General features: G+C 37.4%; 1 protein-coding gene across 6 annotated transcripts in view; it reads right to left on the bottom strand.

The window, feature by feature from the left end:
* Positions 1 to 4,626: 4,626 nt before the first annotated feature.
* Positions 4,627 to 21,705, bottom strand: part of LOC123588620 (A disintegrin and metallopeptidase domain 3-like) — a 151,853-nt gene continuing 134,774 nt past the window's right edge. For 4 of the 6 annotated variants that reach the window (XM_045459806.1, XM_045459802.1, XM_045459804.1 and 1 more), the window contains 3 exons: positions 11,565 to 11,727; positions 8,246 to 8,296; positions 4,627 to 4,811 (listed from right to left, as the gene is read on the bottom strand). In XM_045459806.1, the coding sequence (XP_045315762.1) occupies positions 8,248 to 8,296; positions 11,565 to 11,727 (212 nt within the window). In that variant the 3' untranslated portion in view covers positions 4,627 to 4,811; positions 8,246 to 8,247. Of the gene's footprint in view, positions 4,812 to 6,360; positions 6,913 to 8,245; positions 8,297 to 11,564; positions 11,728 to 21,705 lie in introns of those variants that run through there. The other 2 variants (XM_045459801.1, XM_045459803.1) reach the window with 2 other exon arrangements.

The raw sequence follows: 21,705 nt of genomic DNA on the forward strand, positions 1-21,705 counted from the left end.
GATTTCTGTTTCTATCCCCAGATTCAGACAGTTTTCAGTTATTATTTGTTCAAATACATTTTCTGTCCCCTTTTCTCTTTCTTCTCTTCCTGGGATTGCTATAATGTGAATGTTATTATACTTGATAGAGTTACTGAATTCCCTAAGTCTGCATAGTTTTTTTTTTTTTTTTTTTCTCTTACCTACTTGGTTTGATTGCTTTCCATTGCTCTGCCCTCCAGGTCACTGATTCACTTTTCTTTCTATCTAGTCTACTCTTTTTTTTTTTTTTTTAATTTTTTTTTCAACGTTTATTTATTTTTAGGACAGAGAGAGACAGAGCATGAACGGGGCAGGGGCAGAGAGAGAGGGAGACACAGAATCCGAAACAGACTCCAGGCTCTGAGCCATCAGCCCAGAGCCTGACGCGGGGCTCGAACTCACGGACCGCGAGATCGTGACCTGGCTGAAGTCGGACGCTTAACCGACTGCGCCACCCAGGCGCCCCTCTAGTCTACTCTTTATTCCATCTAGTATAATTTTAATTTCATTTATTTTATTCTTCATCTCTAATTGGCTTTTTTAAATCTTTTTTTAAGGGTCTCAAAGTTGTCTTCCACTTTTTTCTCAAGTCTAGTGAGTATCTTTATGATCATTGCTTTAAATTCTCAATCAGGCATATTGCTTATTTCTGTTATCCTTAGGTCTTGCTATGATTTTGTCCTACTTTTTCCCCCATTTTGGACACATTCCTCTGTCTCCTCGTTTTTTTTATAACTCTCTGTGTCTGTTTCTTTACATTAGGAAAAGTTGAAAACATCTCCTGCTCTTGAACACAGTGGTCCTATGAAGAAGGGATCCTGTGGTGCCCTGCAGTGTAATGTCCCCTGTTCACTAGAACCAAGTGCTTCAGGAGTGTCTCCTATGTGTGTTGTATGCACCCTGCTCTCATGATTGGACTGCATCTCCCTTCAGTCCAGTCATCTGCAGTGGCTCTCTTTGCCTGTTGTGGGCAATCTTTGGTCTCTATGGTGTTAGTGAGCCAATCTGGGGCTGCCTTAGGCTTGATTTGAGTTAGAAAAGGCATTTGTCAGAGATGCAGTAGCACCAACCTTCAGGGCACTCTCCCTGTGTTGTCCCCTGAAAAGCTTTCATTGGTGGGTGGGGCCAGCAGTCAGACCAGGTGTCTGTCCCCAGCCCACTCCTGAGGCTCCTGGAGCCTGTGGTTATCTTTCACTTACTTGGGGAAGGTGTCACTTTGGAGTAATGCTGACCTGTGTCAGGGTTGCTTTCTCATTGCCAGGCTTGTAGCACTGCCTTGGATGAACTCTGGGCAAGAGCATATTTGATGGGGTGGATCCACCATATTGCAGAGGGGTGAGACATGCAGTGTTAGCAAGTTAGCTAGGTAGTGTCAGTGCTACACTGGTTTCAGCTAGTGGCCCTGTGTTTATGCTGGGTCATGGGGCAGGGAAATGGAGCTTCCAGCTCCTTAGTTCCTAGAGGAGTCTCCTAAAAATCTCTGCCCTTGAAATACATGCTCTTAGATTAGCAAACAGTTCTCTTTCCTGTGTGCCCCATGTGTTTTTCACACTGCTGTTTCTATGCTGTATCTCTGCAGGGCTAATTTTTGTGCTATCTCTTTAAGGTGAGGGACTCAATTTCCCCTCACCTCCTGGCTTTCCCAGAGCTGATCCTGCTGATTTTTAAAACTCCAGGCTTTAAGTCCTACTGGTTGTAAGAACTGATGAAAATCAGCCCGTCTGGTTTCAAAGCCAAATGTCATAGGGATTCATCTTGCCCGTGAGGGCTCCCCAGTGCAAGAGTCTGCTTCTCTCTCCTCTCCATGCCTGCAGGCTCCTCCTTCCTATTGACAGTCCTGTGGGTCCATTTAGCTACCCACAACATCTACACCCTTCCTGCACTCTTCACTGCAGTCTCTTTTCTTCATTTAGTTGTGACGTTGGCTCTGTACATCTTAGTTATTTCTGAGTTCTTTACACTGTTAGTATTATCTAGTTGTATCTGCAGGATAAGGTGAGGCTAGAGTCATCCCATTCTGCCCACTTTCCAGCAATCCTCAGACCCTTGACCCTTGATTCAAAGAGTTGATACCTTGGCTAACATCCTCAGCCCTGGCCTTGCGGTTAGGGTGACACAGAGGAAGGAACCAGCTGAGGATTTAGGAGGGGAGAGATAGGGATCACGGAGTTACAGGAAATTGCTCTCCAGGAATATCCTGGACCTGCTTGGAGACAAAAGGAGGAGATTGAGGGAGGAGTCCTCTTACCCAGGTAGGTGTGAAGTGTTCCAAGCTCATAGAGCAGTGCAAAGAGAAAGAAGTAGGCTGGGCCATAGTGCACCCAGCATGGCCAGGGCTGAGGTCCATTGGGCAGCTCTGAGGTTTGTGGGCAGGAGTACTCAGGTGTCCACCACACTGTCCTTGTCTCTTTGAGTAAAGACTGCATTGTTTTCAGCTCATGCTGACCCACCCTTAGGGCTCCCAAGTGGCTGGTCAGCTGCCACAGGTGGAGGGAGAGAAGGCAACAGACACAAGCTTATGCCTTTGCACACAATTTATTTGTTCTGGCTAAGTTGTCATTTATTAAACTCTTCAGTAGTGAAATAGGGGTAAATGAGTATGATTTGCTTTTCTGTTGAAGTTCTTGGTAATTACTATTCTATGTGTCATGTTTTTCTGGCATGTTTTATTTGCTCTGGTGGAGAAAAAAGGAAAAAAAACATTTTTTATAAGAAATTTTCTACTTAAATCGTACTACTGATGACTTAATTTAGTATCTCTGCAAATAAGGAAAATCAAGAATATTGTATTTGATCTTTGATAAAGCAATCAAAAAGCACTTTTCATCAACTGTGTGCCTATCCTTACAGTATTGGATTGTAATCAGTTGAAGAAAGGGAAAGGAAACTTTAAAATGCAACCCAAGGGGTGCCTGGGTGGCTCAGTTGTTTGGGCATCCGACTTTGGCTCAGGTCATGATCTTGCAGTTTGTGGGTTTGAGTCCCGCGTCAGGGTCTGTGCTGACAGCTTGGAGCCTGGAGCCTGCTTTGGGTCCTCTGTCTCCTTCCATCTCTGCCCTTCCCCCACTTGTGCTCTCTCTCTCTCTGTCTCTCAAAAATAAATAAATGTAAATTTAAAAAAAAATTTTAATGCAACCCAAGTGTTTTGTTAACAGTTACTCTAAGCACTTGCAGGGAAACTGCAGAGGTGGGGGACGGGGGCAGCAAGGCAAACAGGAAATGTGTCTTGGCTGGAAAGGAGCATGCAATTTTCTTTAAATATTCTAAGAGAAATCTTAAATCACACATGTCCAAGACCCAACTGACCTCCACCCACCTCTCTCCTATACTTTCTTTGATACCAGTACACCCTATTACAAGGATGAATTGTGTCAATAGTTGCAATGTTAAAGTCCAGTCAGGCTTAAAACTTGGATCTGCTAAGTGGTAGTATACATGAGATCCTCATAAATTATTAAAATAAGGCAGGCCAGTAATTATAATGACCCAAAATAAGTTAGTCACAATAAGGATGTGGTCAAGTTATGGTAGATTCATCCTGATTTTTTTTTTTTTTTTTGCCACACAAGTCACCACTAAATTATACAACTGAATGTGTTTAGTATTTTCCATATGTTCACAGATATGTGCAGCCATCGCCACAGTCTATTTTAGTTGCATCATCTCAAAAGGAACCCTGTACCCTTTAGCTATCACCACCCCTCACCCCAGCTTTTCATCCCCACTTAACCCAGCCGAAAATAACCACCACGCTTTGTCGCTATAGATGTCCCCATTCTGGATACTTCATACAAATGAATAACATATGGGTTTTGTGATTAGTTTTACTTAGCAGAATGGTTTCAAAGGTTCGTTCATGTTGTAGAGGTATCAGTGTTTTGTTCCTTTTTATGGCTGGATAATATTCCATTGCATGCATAGATCACTATTCATACAATGTTTATCCATTCATCAGTTGATGGACATTTGGAAAAGGAATCTCTTAGCCTCTGTGGTGAGGTACCCCCAACCCTGAACCAGGAGCATCCTTGTTTATTGAGGGAGACTCTGTAGGTTCTCATTAGATTCCAGCTAGATTGATGGCTCCCTTATCCATGTACAACACTTTGAGGTGCACTTTGAGAAGTGCACTCATCTTAGTAAGAGAGAGATGGGGAGGGGGACCCTGAAGCAAGAAAATCTTACCCAGAAAAGCTCATCTCCAGCAAAAGAGGAGGAGCAAGTCTGTCTTCCCCAAAGGACAATAATATATCCTAGATCCCAAATTACATGAGGCCACAGAATTCTCACCTGAAGACACAACAGTTATCTATGACCAGAAACACAGTTGGAGCAATTCCCTGGAGATGGAATGGATGGTAGTGTCTATCTGGGGGTTCGTTCTGGGGCTGGCCTTACCTGGCAACATTTCCTCTCAATATCCCTAAGCCTGGAAGGGATAGAGCAGGGAATCACGGGCAGTTGGAGAGGTGTGGACTGTGGGGTGTCCTCAGTGACTAAGGAGTGTTCACATCTGGGGATGTGACAACTTCTCTGGTTCAAAAATTGCTTATTTTCCCATAAAGGATCACAACATGTAGAAGAATCAATAGACACAAACCTACATACTTTCACTCTCAGGATTTATTTTTGTTTGTGAAGTTGAAAAGCTTTGAGCCATAACAAAAGGAGAGAATAGGTTTTTTTTTTTTTTTTTTTTTTTTTTTTCATTCTTGAATCAGGTCAATTAATGGTTAGCATCTTGGTAATATCCTTTTTCCAACTTATGGCTTTTTGACATTGTTTAGTCACTGTTGTAAAACAAATATAGAAAGAGATATGCTAAATTTTAATTGTTAATAAAAGTGATCTCATTTTACTAGACAACTAGAGGTATAGCAAATCATTGGTATATGAGACACTGATTATAGTGTCACAATCTAGGCCTGTGTTTCACGAAATGTGTAAACCCGTTTTTTTTTTTTTTCCTAAGTTGTCTGTGATAGCCGCAGTAAAAGGAAATATTAAAAGTCATATTCACAAGCATTATATTTACACAGTTTCTACACTTCACATGGATAAAAGAAAGTCACCAGCAAGGAAACAGAGAGGAAAAGAACAGTAGAATATGTGAAGAAATAAGTAACTACTAATTTGTCTATTTTTATCTTCAGAGGAAGAGTATTTCAAGAAATCCTCTGTGCCTTTCCAACAGGTGACCCATATACATACAGCTGGAGTTGATTCACTAGCCTCCAGTTCTTACTGAGTCTTTTTCCCTAAATATGTAAAAAAGCCAACCATATCATGCTGAATCTCTCCCTTACTACTTCAAAAATACTTTATATGAGAAATACTTTCTTGTGTGTGAGAAAACATGCTCCTCATCATGGCATGCCAAACATTTGTCTTGGTTCACAATTATCCATGTAGATTTTCTCTTGCAACATTCATAAATTTTAATATAAATTTTAAAATGTAATAAGAGCATAAATTTGAAAACAGGTCTGTGTTTACATTTAACCTTGCTTATCTTGCTGCTTTATCAATAAACGTTATTTAAGCACATTTTCTTACACTTTATATTGAAGCTGCCAGTTCATTCTGTTGGTATCCTTCAAAATTTATTCCTAAAACCATCTTTGCTACCCCTGGTCTGAGGTACCATCCTTTCCCTCCTGGATTATTACAGTAGTTTCTCCACCAACTGGTTTCTCCACTTCTCCTCTTGCCATCATACAAACTATTTTCAACAAATCAGTCTTTTTTAAATTTAACAAACCAGCCTTTTAAAGTGGAAGTCTTGAACATTAATCTTCCAATGATTTCCTCTCAGAATAAAACACAGCCCTCAACACTTCCCACAGCCTAAAGAGTTTTTTTGTTTGTTTGTTTGTTTTTTTTTTCAACGTTTATTTATTTTTGGGACAGAGAGAGACAGAGCATGAACGGGGGAGGGGCAGAGAGAGAGGGAGACACAGAATCGGAAACAGGCTCCAGGCTCTAGGCTCTGAGCCATCAGCCCAGAGCCCGACGCGGGGCTCGAACTCACCGACCGCGAGATCGTGACCTGGAAGTCGGACGCTGAACCGACTGCGCCACCCAGGCGCCCCTACAAGAGTTTTACTGTCTGACCTACTCACGACCACAGTCCCCTTGCTAACTCTGCTCCAGCTAAACTGACATCACTGTTAATCATCAAACATTTCTAACTTATTTTTTCATTGGATCATTCACATGCTTGGAAAGCTCCTGCCTAGATATAGGCATGGCGACCTCTGCCGCCAGCTCTATGCCTCTGTAAGGAGTTGATTTACAGCCGGAATGGAAAAGCTCTATCTTTATCTCTAGGAAAGCCTGGATGCTTGGTTTCACTTTTTGCCAAGACATTGGCAGTGGAATTTATAATGGACTGTTTAAAATTTAAAGGAACCTTGAGGCCTTGTGCATGAGATATCTCTCTGGTGCCCATTTTTGCCCGCACTCTCTCTTGCACCGTATCCTTTACATTTAAATAAAAGTCCCATGTGAACTGAACCTGGGAATTCAAGTACCTCCTTTTAAATAAATAAACTGAGTCAATACTTGCAACTTCCTCCAATACTTTGTTTACACATCTCTTGCTGAATAGGGCCCACTCATTCAATTATATTTAAAACCAATATCCACCTCCTCCCTCACCACCAACTCTCCCAACTCTCCCTACTGAGAAATAAGACTTTTTTACATGGAGGATAGTAGTTAGTGTTTTGTTTGTTGTTTGTTTTGGTGGCAGATAGGGAAACGGAGATCCATTGACTTAACTCTCCATCAAGGTCAGATAAGGAGGAATGGCTGATTAGTAATTGAATGAACTCTTGTTTTCATTCATGGTTGAATTTTTAATTCTTCCATTTACTTCCAGTGATAGGTCTCAAATGTAAAATATTATGATTTCTTTATGTATATGACTTATACATTTGAATATATACATACATATTCAGATATGTCAGATATATTCAGATACATCTGTATATATATATGTATATACACATACAGAAAATATAGATAGATATATTGAATCTATACAAATGCCAATGTTACCCCTTTTCATAGTAAAGAATTTGTCTCTCTTCTCTGGAGGGACAATGCATTTATCATTTTGCCTGACATCTAATTGGTCCTCAATAAATGTAAATTTCATTTCCCTTCACCAGGCATACCTCATGCTACATGTGTCAAAATTGTGTGTGTGTGTGTGTGTGTGTGTGTGTTGTTGTTGTTGTTGTTGTTTCTTTTGTTTTGTTTTGGGGGATTTTTTGAGAGTGAGAGAATGCACAAGCAAGGGAGGGGCAGAGGGAGGCAAAAGAAAATCTCAAGCAGACTCTACTTCCAGACCAGGGCCTGAAGTAGGGCTCAATCTCACGACCATGAGATCATGACCTGAGCTGAAATCAAGAGTTGGACACTTAATTGACTAAGCCACCCAGATGTCCCCAGATGTTGAGTTCTTTAAGAGTTAATCCTTGGAGTCTGGTTGTCTTGAATGAAACTCCAGCTTCAAAATTTACTAAAATTCTGTACACATGGATAATTATTTAAATTTTTCATGTTTGTTTCCTCATTTCTAAAATAAGGCTAACAATAACTGTGGAGGCTTAGTGAGGAAAAAATATAAATGCTGGGAGTCAATCTGTGTAAATCTATCAAATTAGAACCTTAAATGTGGGAGCAGGATGCATGATGGCTCATAAATATTTTAAGAACATATTTAAAATCTCTTTAAAGTCATTTCTTATTACCAAAATGTTGGTTAATAAATCTCTGGCTAATATTAGTTAACATTAAATATTTATAAGTTAATATAAAACAAAATTATTGGGGCGCCTGGTTGGCTTGGTCGGTTGAGCGTCCGACTTCGGCTCAGGTCATGATCTCACGGTCCGTGAGTTCGAGCCCCGCGTCGGGCTCTGTGCTGACAGCTCAGAGCCTGGAGCCTGTTTCAGATTCTGTGACTCCCTCTCTCTCCGCCCCTCCCCTGTTCATGCTCTGTCTCTCTCTGTCTCAAAAATAAATAAACGTTAAAAAAAAAACCCAAAAAACAAAATTATTAAATGTTTTTAGTCTTTTTTTAGTATATGATATTGATAAATAGCAATCACGATGAAGGAATATGGAATAGTTTTTTTACACTGAGGTATTGTTAAATTTTTAAAACTATTTTATGAATTATATCATTTTCAATAATTTTATTCCTTCAATTTACCTTTAACTTGATGACTGGTTGCTGTTACTATTGTTGTCTTCTGACATAGATCTGTGAAAAAGAAATAGCATTAATTAGGGTTAGAAACCATTGTAATTTTATGTTTTTCTCTCTTTTTGGAGTATAGTTGACACACAAAGTTACATTAATTTTAGGTGTACAACTTAGTGACTTGACAAGTGTATACATTATGCTATGTTCACCACAAGTGCACCTACCATCTGTCCTAGTACAGCACTATTACAATGTCAGTGACTATATTTTCTATGCTGTGTCTTTTATTACCATGACTTATTCATGCCATTAGTAAAAGTCTACATCTTCTCTCCCATTTACCCATTTTCTCCAACCCTTCAACTCCACTCCCCTCTGGCAACCATTAATTTGTCCTTTGTATTTATAGGTCTGATTCTGCTTTCTGTTTGTTTATTCATTATTTTTTCCACTTATAAGTGGACTCATGAAATTTGTCTTCTCAGTCTGACTTATTTCATTTAGTGTAATATCTTCTAGGTATTTTCTTTTTAGTTTTACTGTTTTCCACAATACCTGCACCTATTTACATTCCCACCAAGAGTGCACAAGGTTTGTTTTTTTCTTTCTCTACATATTTGCCAACACTTGTCATTTTTTGTTTTTTTGTTTTGTTTTGTCTTGATTCTAGCCATTATGACAGGTGTAAGGCCATAGCTCATTGTGGTTTTGATTTACATTTCCCTAATGATTAGTGATGTTGAACATCTTTTCATTTGTCTGTTTACTATCTGTATATTTTCTTTGGAAAAATATCTATTCAGGTTCTCTGCCCATATTTTAATCAGATTATTTGTGGGGTTTTTTGGTATTCAATTGTATAAATTCTTTATGTATTTTAGATATTAATCACTTATCTAATATATCATTTAGAAATGTCTTCTCCCATTCAATAGGTTGCTTTTTTATTTTCTTGATGGTTTCTGTCACTGTGCATAGGCTTATTTTGGTGTAGTCTCAATAGTTTATTCTTGCTTTTATTTCCTTTGTCTGAGGAGACATATCTAGAAAAATGTTACTATGATCAATGTCAAAGAAATTACTGCCTATGTTTTCTTGTGGGATTTTTATGGTTTCAGGTCTCATATTTAGGTCTTTAATCCATTTTGTTTTTTGTGCATTGTATAAGAAAGTGGTCTGGTTTTATTCTTTTACATGTAGCTTTCCAGTTTCTCCAGCACCATTTGTTGCAGAGACTTTTTCTCATTGCATATTCTAAGAGACTCCTTGGTTGCAGATTAATTGTCCATATAATCATGGGTTTATTTCTGTGCTCTTCATTTTGTTCCACTGATTGATGTGTCTATTTTTGTGATAACACCATACTGTTTTGATTACTACAGCTTTGTAGTATATCTTGAAATCTGGGATCGTGATACCTCTAGCATTGTTCTTCTTTCTCAAGATTGATTTGACTATTTGTGGTCTTTGGTGGTCCTATAAAAATTTTAGTGTTTGTTCTAGTTCTGTAAAAAATGCCACTGGTAATTTGACCGGGATTGTATTTAACCTGTAGTCAGCTTTGGGTAGTATGGATATTTTAACAATATTAGTTCTTCCAATCCATGTGCACAAAATATCTTTCCATTTGTGTCATTTTCAATTTATTTCATCAATGTCTTTTAGTTTTCAGAGTAAAGTTCTTTCACTTCTTTGGTTAAATTTATTCCTAGGTATTTTATTCTTTTGTTCCAATTGCATATGGAGTTATTTCCTTAATTTCTCTTTCTGCTACTTCATTATTATTGTATATAATCACAACTGATTTGTGTATATTAATTTTGTATACTTCAACTTTGCTGAATTCATTTATTAGTTATAACAATTTTTTGGTTTAGTCTTTAGGCTTTTCCATATATGGTACCCTGTCATTTGCAAAGAGTGACAATTTTATTTTTTCCTTACTAATTTGGATTAAAAACTTTTTTGTTGCTGTTGTCTAATTGCTATGGCTAGGACTTCCAGTACTATGTTGACAAAAGTGGCAAAAGTGGATGCCTTGTTGCTAAGCTTAGAGGAAAAGTTCTCAAAGTCTCATATTTGAGTATGATATTAGGTGTGGGTTTTTCATATATGGTCTATGTTGAGGTATGTTTCCTATAAATCCACTATCTTAAGAAGTTTTTTGATGGAAGCTTTATATTGTTATTTTATCTTTATTTTCACAAGTGAGAAACAGAGACATTTTCTTTCCACATAGAATAATGAGACGCATTTATCTTTACTTCTGCATTCTTTTTCCTGAATATCCATGGAGCAAAACTGTGACTTGTGTTGGTGATATGATAAAGAAAAAATCTGTGTGTAAGTGAAATAAGTTAGAGAAAAACAACTACCATACTATTTCACTTACGTGTGGAATCAAATTTAAAAAAACAAAACAAAAGCAAGCCCATAGATAATCAGAACAAATTGGTGATTACCAAAGTTGGGGTTGTGGGATAAGTAAATGAGTGAGGGGGGGGGAAGGTAGAAACTTCCCAGTTATAAAATAAATCATGAATATATAATGTATAACATGGTGATAATAATAAAGTATTGCATATTTGAAACTTGCCAAGACAATAGATCTTAAGTCTTCATCACAAGAAAATAAAATTTTGTAACCATGTATGGTGACAAATATTAACTAGATTTATTTTGGTGTCCATTTCAAGTAACTTAGTTCGAATTTTAGAAACAGATGAGCAATATTAAATAAGTGTAAAATGGGCATTGTCATCTGTATTCTCCTTTTCCTATCATGTTTTTTAAACATTTTTCTCACCTTCTACCTCTTTAATTCACAAAATTTCCTTCTCTATCTCTATTAATCTCCTTGGCACAAGTGAATGTCAATGTCGAAAAAAAAAAAAGGAAAAAAATGAGATTGGTTAGGTAGTAGACAAGCAAGTATAGCAAACATGGCTTTCTCTACCGCTCTATTAGTCTCTAACTCTATTAATCTCCTTAACACAACTGAATGTCAATGCCAAAAAAACAAACAAAAGGAGATTGCTTAGGTAGTAGACAAGCATGTGTAGCAAACATGGCTTTCAATTTGAGAGGCATTGTGAATTTACTAAGTACCTTTGGTTATTTCTGGACCTATAAGAAAAGGAATGACTACTTGAAATCTGAAAAACTGTGGTATATAACAAGCCTCAATATTTATAAATCCTAACCAAATTCATCCAAGATCCAAATTCAACATTTTTAAGGCCTACTTATTGTATTCTGAGTTACATTTTAGTTATTCCCCAAATGGATTTTAATATTAATTTTTAAAAATAATAGATTTACTTACTCTCCACTTACTGTTTCCACTCTGTTCCAAAATCTTATTTTATTCCATTTAAGAGCAATAATGGCAATTAAAATAAGGAAAGGTAGAAAAATGTAGAAACTGATTAAGAGGCCATTTTTTTCAGGAGCAGCATGTCGTTTTGCAGGTATGTTTTGACCTTTCTCTGAAAACACGAGAATATATTTTAACATTTTCAAAACTGATACTCAAAGTTTATTAGTAATTTCAATTATAAAAATTTTGGATTCAAATAATACAGTCATAGAATAAACAATATAAATTTAAAAATGTTTTAAAAACTAAAAACATTTTTAAAATATTAAAAAAATAAAAATGTTTTCCAGTATTCTGTGACTATGCCCCAAAGTGGTTATATATTTTTAGAAACTCAATATTAATATGAACTTGTATTTAATCTTTAGGTATATTTTTAATCTTTATGTGTTATATTTGAACATATTTTTCTATTATATTCCCTTTTATGAACTGCTACTTAAATCATATTAAACTGATATTAATATCTACTAAATTTTTAAATTTAAAAATTAGAGTAAGAGTGCCTGGGTGGCTCAGTCGGTTAAGCGTCTGACTTCAGCTCAGGTCATGAACTCGCAGTTTGTGAGTTCGAACCCCGCTTTGGGCTCTGTGCTGGCAGCTTGGAGCCTGGAGCCTGCTTCGGATTCTGTGTCTCCCTCTCTCTCTGCCCCTCCCCCACTTATGCTCTGTCTCTCTCTATCAAAAATAAATAAAATGTAAAAAAAATTAAAAATTACAGTAAAAAGAAAGAACTGTTAAAATGATTTGATAAAAAAATTATTGCCATTACTGGTGCTTACTTTTATTTAAAAATTTTTTGTTCCCTTTTTATTTAATTTCCTTTTTTTACTTAAGTATAATCAACATATAGTGTGACATTACTTTCAAGTGTACAATATAACAGGTGGGTGCTGTTTCAGGGACATAGTTGGAGAGAGTAAGGTGTTAAGACTGATTGGATGTATACATGTCTGAATGCAATGAAGGCTTCCACATAAACTTAGATTTTTGTGGCCAGTGCAGAGATCTATTTGTCTTGTGACCACCAAGCAAGCCTCATAAGGAAGACTGTGGATGAAAGACAGAGATACAACTTACAGCACTGCCTCACGGCCTCTGTGACTGAATCAGGATGTTGAATAACTGTAGAAATACTCAAGACTCCAGAGTTGCACCAAAGATGACTGGGAACCAATGTAAATAATTCCGGGGAGTGACTGAAGGCAATGAAATGTGGAGGTGCTTCTACAACTGTAGAGTTTCCTCTAAAGAACAAAAAAACCAGGACCAACATGGTGGAGAAGTAGGCGGACCCATACTTCCCACATCTTTCAAAGTAAGAAGTGCAGAAGCCAAAGGACTTTTAACCCCAGAGCCTTGGAGGAAAAGAGACTGAATCTAACAGGAGGAAAATGGGAAAAATGGAGAAAAGGGCTACTCCAAGGAACAAATCAAAGCACACTTGGTGGAGGGTCCAAAATATCACTATGAGTAGGGTAATAAAATAACCAAAGTCACAAAAAGAGAGCAAGTAACAATCTCCAAAGAAAACACCTCCTGAAGGGCCAGGCCCTGGATAGTGTATGACCATCTTATAACATAGCAGGGCTCGCAGGTACAGAGCACACAACAAGTTTTTAAAATGCATAAGGGACAGAAAACTAGCCAAAATGACTAAACGGAAGAATTCTTCTCAAAAGAAATTCCAGGAAGGAGAGACAGCTAACGATTTGATCAAAAACGATTTAAGCAACATAAATGAACAAGAATTTAGAATAATAGTAATAAAATTAATTGCTAGGCTTGAAAAAAAGCATAGAGGACAGCAGAGAATATATTGCTAGAGAGATCAAGGGACTAAAAAAATAGTCATGATGAACTAAAAATATGCTATAAATGAAGTGAAAAATAAAATGGAGACAACCACAGCATGGATTGAAAAGGCAGAGGGGAGAATAGGTGAATTAAAAGATAAAATTATGGAAAAAGAGGAAGCTGAGAAAAAGAGAGACAAAAAAAATCCAGGAGTATGAAGGGAGAATTGGAGAACTAAGTGACGCAATCAACAGAACAATATCCATATCATAGGAATTCCAGAAAAATAAGACAGAGAGAAAGGGGCTGAAGGTGTACTTGAACAAATCATAGCTGAGAATTTCTCTGATCTGGGGAGGGAAACAGGCATTGAAATCCAAGAGGCACAGAGAACTCCCTTCAGACGTAACTTGAATTGATCTTCATATCATAGTGAAACTGGCAAAATACAAGAATAAAGAGAGAATTCTGAAACCAGCTAGGGATAAATGGACCTTAACAATCTTCATGTGATGAACAGGAAAAATATGCAGCCAAGAATCCTTTATTCAGCAAGTCTGTCTTTCAGAATAGAAGGAGAGATAAAGGTTTTTCCAAACAAACAAAAACTGCAGGAATTCATCACCACTAAACCAGCCCTACAAGAGATCGTAAGGGGGACTCTGTGAGTGAAATGTTGCAAGGATCACAAAGTACCAAAGACATCACTAACAAGCATGAAACCTACAGATATCACAATGACTCTAAACCCATATTTTTCAATAATAATACTGAATGTAAATGGACTAAATGCTCCAATCTAAAGACATAGGGTATCAGAATGAGTTTAAAAAAAAAAAAAAAAAAAACAAGACCCATCTATTTGCTGTCTACAAGAGACTCATTTTAGACCTGAGGACACCTTCAGATTGAATGTGAGGGGATGGAGGGAACTATCTATCATGCAACTGGAAGTCAAAAGAAAGCTGGAGTAACCATACTTATATCAGACACACTAAACTTTAAATTAAAGGCTGTAACAAGAGATGAAGAAGGGTATTATATAATCGTTACAGGGTCTATCCATCAGGAAGAGCTAACGATTATAAATGTCTATACACCGAATACGGGAGCCCCCAAATATATAAAACAATTATTCACACACATAAGCAACCTTATTGATTAGAATGTGGTAATTGCAGGGGACTTTAATACTCCACTTACAACAATGGATAGATCATCTAGACAGAGAATCCATAAAGAAACAAGGGCCCTGAATGATACATTTGACCAATGGACTTGACACATATGTTTAGAACTCTGCATCCCAAAGCAACAAAATATATTTTCTCGAGTGTGCATGGAACATTCTCCAAGATAGATTACATACTGGGTCACAAAATAGCCCTTCATAAGTATAAAAGAATTGAGATCATACCATGCACACTTTCAGACCACAATGCTATGAAGCTTGAAATCAACCACAGGAAAAGTCTGGAAAACCTCCAAAACCATGGAGTTTAAAAAAAACGTCCTACTAAAGAATAAATGGGTCAACCAGACAATTAGAGAAGAAATTTTTTTTAAATATGGAAACAAATGAAAATGAAAATACAACACCAAATGCTTTGGGATGCAGTGAAGGCAGTCCTGAGAGGAAAATACATTGCAATCCAGGCCTATCTCAAGAAACAAGAAAAATCCCAAATACAAACTCTAACAGCACACCTAAAGGAAATCGAGGCAGAACAGCAAAGACACCCCAAACCCAGCAGAAGAAGAGAAATAATAAGGATCAGAGCAGAAATAAACAGTATAGAATCCAAGAATGGCAAAAAAAAAAAAAAAAAAAAAACAAAAACAAAAACAAAAAACAGTAGAGGAGACCAAGGAAACCAAGAGTTGGTTTTTTGAAAAAATAAACAAAATTGATAAACCTCTCGCCAGGCTTCTTCAAAAAGAAAAGGGAGGTGACCCAAATAGATAAAATCATCAATGAAAATGGAATTCTTACAACCAATCCCTCAGAAATACAAGCAATTATCAGTGAATACTATGAAAAATTACATGCCAAAAAACTGGATAACCTGGAAGAAATGGACAAATTCCTAAACACCCACACACTTCCAAGACTCAAATGGGAAGATATAGATATTTTGAACAGGCCCATAACTAGTGAAGAAATTGAATTAATTATCAAAAATCTCCCAACAAATAAGAGTCCTGGACCAGATGGCTTCCCTGGGGAATTCTGCCAGACATTTAAAGCAGAAATAACACCGATCCTTCTCAAGCTGTTGCAAAGGATAGAAAGGGAAGGAAAACTTCCAGACTCATTCTATGAAGCAAGCATTACTTTGATTCCCAAACTAGACAGACCCAGCAAAAAAAAAAAAAAAAAAAAAAGAACTACAGGCTAATATCCCTGATGAATATGGATGCAAAAATTCTCAATAAGATACTAGCAAATCGAATTCAACAGCATATAAAAAGAATTATTCACCATGATCAAGTGGGATTCATTCCTGGGCTGCAGGGCTGGTTCAATATTCGCAAATCAATCAGTGTGATACATCACGTTAATAAAAGAAAAGATAAGAACCATATGATCCTGTCAATCGATGTGGAAAAAGCATTTGACAAAATACAGCATCCTTTCTTAATAAAAAAACCTTCAAGAAAGTTGGGATAGAGGGAACATACTTAAACATCATAAAAGCCAGTTATGAAAAGCCCATAGCTAATATCATCCTGAATGGGGAAAAACTGAAGTTATCCCCCTGAGATCAGGAACATGACAAGGATGTCCACTCTCATCGCTGTTGTTTAACATAGTGTTGGAAGTTCTAGCATCAGCAATCAGACAACAAAAGGAAATCAAAGGCATCAAAAATGGCAAAGATAAAGTCAAACTTTCACTTTTTGCAGATGACGTGATACTCTACATGGAAAACCCAACAGACTCCACCAAAAGTCTGCTAGAACTGATACATGAATTCAGCAAAGTCGCAGGATACAAAATCAATGTACAGAAATCAGTTGCATTTTTATAAACCAATAATGAAGCAACAGAAAGACAAATAAAGAAACCGATCCCATTCACAATTGCACCAAGAAGCATAAAATACCTAGGAATAAACCTAACCAAAGATGTAAAAGATCTGTATGCTGAAAACTATAGAAAGCTTATGAAGGAAATTGAAGAGGATATAAAGAAGTGGAAAAACATTCTGTGCTCGTGGATTGGAAGAATAAATATTGTTAAAATGTCAATACTACCCAAAGCTATCTACACATTTAATGCAATCTCAATCAAAATTGCACCAGCATTCTTCTCGAAGCTAGAACAAGCAATCCTAAAATTCATATGGAACCATAAAAGACCCCGAATAGCCAAAGTAATTTTGAAGAAGACCAAAGCAGGAGGCATCACAATCCCAGACTTTAGCCTCTACTACAATGCTGTAATCATCAAGACAGTATGGTATTGGCACAAGAACAGACTCATAGACCAATGGAATAGAATAGAAAACCCAGAATTGGACCCACAAAAGTATGGCCAACTAATCTTTGACAAAGCAGGAAAGAATATCTAATGGAAAAAAGACAGTCTCTTTAACAAATGGTGCTTTGAGAACTGGACAGCAACATGCAGAAGATTGAAACTAGACCACTTTCTTACACCATTCACAAAAATAAACTCAAAATGGTTGAAGGACCTGAATGTGAGACAGGAAACCATCAAAACCCTAGAGGAGAAAGCAGGAAAAAACCTCTCTGACCTCAGCCGCAGCAATTTTTTACTGGACACACATCTCCAAAGGCAAGAGAATGAAAAGAAAAAATGAACTATTGTGACCTCATGAAGATAAAAATCTTCTGCGCTGCAAAGGAAACAATCAACAAAATTAAAAGGCAACCAATGAAATGGGAGAAGATATTTGTAAATGACATATCAGATAAAGGGCTAGTGTCCAAAATCTATAAAGAACTCACCAAATTCCACACCTGAAAGACAAAAAATCCCGTGAAGAAATGGGCAGAAAATATTAATAGACACTATTTTAAAGAAGACATCCAGATGGCCAACAGGCACATGAAAAGATGCTCAACGTCACTCCTCATCAGGGAAATACAAATCAAAATTACACTGAGATACCACCTCACGCCTGTCAGAGTGGCTAAAATGAACAAATCAGGAGACTATAGATGCTGGAGAGGAGGTGGAGAAATGGAACCCTCCTGCACTGTTGGTGGGAGTGCAAACTGGTGCAACTACTCTGGAAAACAATGTGAAGGTTCCTCAAAAAATTAAAAATGGATCTACCCTATGATCTACTCTATGTAATAGCACTGCTAGGAATTGACCCAAGGGATACAGGAGTGCTGATGCATAGAGGCACTTGCACCCCAATGTTTATAGCAGCACTTTCAACAATAGCCAAATTATGGAAAGAGCATAAATGTCCATCAACTAACAAATGGTTAAAGAAGATGTGGTTTATATATACAATGGAATACTACTTGGCAATAAGAAAGAATGAAATCTGCCATTTGTAGCAATGTGGACAGAACTGGAGAGTATTATGCTAAGTGAAATAAGTCAGGCAGAGAAAGACAGATACCGTATATTTTCACACATATGTGGATCCTGAGAAACTTAATAGAAGACCATGGGGTAGAGGAAGGGGGGAAAAATTTACAGAGAGGGAAGGGGGCAAACTATAAGATACTCTTAAATACTGAGAACAAACTGAGAGTTGATGGGGGGGGAGGGGAAAGTGGGTGATGGGCACTGAGGACGGCACCTGTTGGGATGAGCACTGGGTGTTGTATGAAAACCAATTTGGCAATAAATTATATATACATATACATATATATATATATATATATATATATATCAAGTGTACAATAAACAATTTAACAATTCTATACATTACTCAGTGCTCATTAAATGTACTTTAATTTCCTTTATATAATCACTCTTAAAAAAACAATAATAGTAAACTATGTTAAAATTCCATATTACCTGCATAAGGTGATACTATTCTAACTTTGACTGTATTAATTAGAAAATAAACATTCCCCTAAGTGTTACAAAGACATTATGGAAAATTGGAAAAAGAATCTATGAAATCTTGATTCAATTGAACAAAAGAAATAAGCCGGACAACTAAAATACAACAAACTAAATTAAGGAATCAGAATTACCACCAAAACAACTATGATGATATTTAATGCACATGAACTTAATGCCCCCCCAAAAAAACAAAAATTCAGTAATTTTAAAATGCAGACACAATCCAACTATGTTTTGATAAGAAGTGATTTACCCAAAAAAGGTTACTCAGGATGCTTAATGTATTACAGAAAGTAAATTGGCAAAATATATGCAAAAACATTGAAAATAAGAAAATATGTACAGACTTAAGCTATGGTAGAACTCAATACTTTTAAAGTTCTCCTTCTTGCCTTATCCATCAGAAGATCAACTCTCCATCAATTCACCTTAACTTAAAATTGCATCATATTGGAAGTGGAGCTTCCTTCTCATGTACTTAATTACTGCAAAGACTGATTTAAGAAATTGGACTAATCATTATTGGATTAATTGGACAATATCCATTATTCTAAGGAAAAAGATAAGGCTTCCACTTTGGTTAAGATGAAATATTTTCATTTAATGGAACCAAACTAGCCCTCTTACAATAAAATTATAAAACAGGAAAAAAGACACACAGGAAATGTTTGCAAGACAATAGGAAATGCAAGATTTACATGAAGGAAGGAAAACATGACATTGACTTTAAGGAAGATCCAATTTTACGTATAGAAAACTTGCCAATTTCAACAGAGAGAACTGGAGTCCTAGGCAAAGCACAGAATTCCCAATGAGTTAACGAGGTAGAGGAAGAATTCACAACAGTCAAAAAGGCTAGAATCTGCAGGGTGCACTGGTGAGAAAGATGTTTTTAGATGAAAGACAGCAGAAATGTTAGAAGGCGCCTCCCAGGAGTCCTTGGCAAGAAAGATAAGGAATGTATATATATTTCATATATATAATATATATGTATCAGCCTAAAGCTAATTAGACAGTTGATTACTGGGTAGAGAATGGAAAGGAGATACCAGAGTTGAAGCAGTGCTGGAGAAAGGGCCCCAAGAAGATTTCAATTGCTCCACATTCTCACTAGCACACGTTGCCTATATTTTTTATTATGATCATTTTAATGTGTGAAGTGGTATCTCATTATGGTTTTGATTTTCATTTTTCTAGAATGTTCAGCATCTTTTCTTGGGCTTATGGCTATTTATATACCTTCTATGGAGATGTGGGGTTTTTTTAAAGTTTTTATTTATGTATTTGAGAGAGACAGAGACAGTGTGAGTGGGGAAGGAGAAAAGAGAGAGGGAGAGAGAAAGAACCCTAAGCAAGCTCTGCACTGCCAGCACAGAGCCTGACATTGGGCTCAAACCCACAAAATCATGACATCATGACCTGAGCTGAAACCGAGTCATATGCTTAACCGACTGAGCCACCCAGGCACCCCAAGGTTGTGTTTACTTAGTTTTTTTAATTCTATTTATTTATTTTTGAGAGAGACAGAGACAGGGTGAGCAGGGAGAGGCAGAGAGAATGGGAGAGAGAGAATCCCAAGCAAGATCCACACTATCAGCACAGGCCCCGACCCAGGGCTCAAACCCATGAAACCATGAGATCATAACTTCAGCTGAAATCAAGAGTTGGACGTTTAACCAACTGAGCCACTCAAGCACCCCGAGATGTGTTTATTTAAAGCCTTTCTCAGTTTTATTTGGGTTGTCTTTTTATTATGTTCTTTACATATTCTGGATACAAGTCCTATATGAGATATAAGATTTTCAAACATGTTCTCCCACTCTATAGTTTTCCTTCACTTTCTTGTTGTATCATTTGCAATACAAAAGTTTTTAATTTTGAGATTGCAGGAAATGGCAGAAGAGTGGAGGACCCCAGGCTCATATCATCCCACAAATATAACTAGATAACTATCAAATCATCCTAAATATCCCAGAAATAGATCTAAGGACTAGCAGAACAAACTCCACAACTAAAGAGAGAGAAAGGACACTCTGAAGAATGTAAGAAGTGTGGAGATGTAACTTTGGAGAGAAATGGATAATGGCTGCTGTAGGGGAGAGGGAGCCAAGTTTGCTTAGAAGGTGAAAGATTAGCACACAAGGGCACACAAAGGGAAAGTGAATCTTCATAGCAATTGGCTTAGAAAGTGAGAGGGCCTGAATTTTGTGAGTTCTTGTAACCAGCAGATCTTAAAGCCTAGAGTTTTAAAGGTCAGCATGCTTAGCTGTGGGAGATCTCAGAGGCATTGGGGCTGCTCTTGGAGAGAAGGCAGGGCAAACAGCCTATGGACATACAGCATGGAAACAGTGATCTCAAGAGTGCCTGGGGTGCACAGTGGGGAGGTTAGTTGCTCATCTCTGAATGTGTTCCAGACAGGCAGCATTCATAGAAATTTCTGGAACTAAAGAATTGGAAAGTTCCATTTCCCTCCCCCTTCCCTTAGCATGAGGACAGGACCACTTGAAGAACTAGCATTGACACTCATTACCTAACTTTTTATACAAAGCCCCACTTCCCTGTGTTTCTGAAGAAACACCCTTCCCTATCATGCTTGCCTCAGTCCCAGAATAGCAGACCCGTTTTCTCAGAATATTGTCCCAAATCCCTGCCAACACCTCATCTTCAGACACAGGAGTTTTGCAAGGCCTCAGTTCTGGTGGCAGCAGCAACAAGTCTCATTTCACAAGAAGGCCAGAGCACACCTTGTTAAAATAGTCACATTCAGGTCAGGGACCAAACACTGCCCACAACAGGAAAAGAGAGCCTGTGCAGATGATGGACCTGAAGTATAAATCAACCAGGACTAAATAGCAGAGTACATGCAACACACATTGGAGACACTCTTAGAAGTGCCAGGTCTTGAAGAACAGGGGACACTACACTGCAGGGTACTACAAGACATCTTCTTCATAAAGCCATTATCTTCAAGAACAAGAGACATAGCTGACTTTCTTAACTCATAGAAACAGGCACAGAGACTTACACATAATGAGAAGATGAGGAAATGTCACAAATGAAAGAGGACAAGTCTATGTCTTGAGATCTAAGTGAGACAGATATAAGTAACATGCCTGATAGAGAATTTAAAGCAGTGATCATAAGGATACTCACTGGATGTGAAAAAAGAGTGGAGGACATCAATGAGACAACTAACAGAGATAAGGAATAACAAAGCAGAGATAAAGAGTT

The sequence above is a fragment of the Leopardus geoffroyi genome, chromosome B1 (assembly GCF_018350155.1).
Source record: "Leopardus geoffroyi isolate Oge1 chromosome B1, O.geoffroyi_Oge1_pat1.0, whole genome shotgun sequence".
Lineage (NCBI taxonomy): Eukaryota > Metazoa > Chordata > Mammalia > Carnivora > Felidae > Leopardus > Leopardus geoffroyi.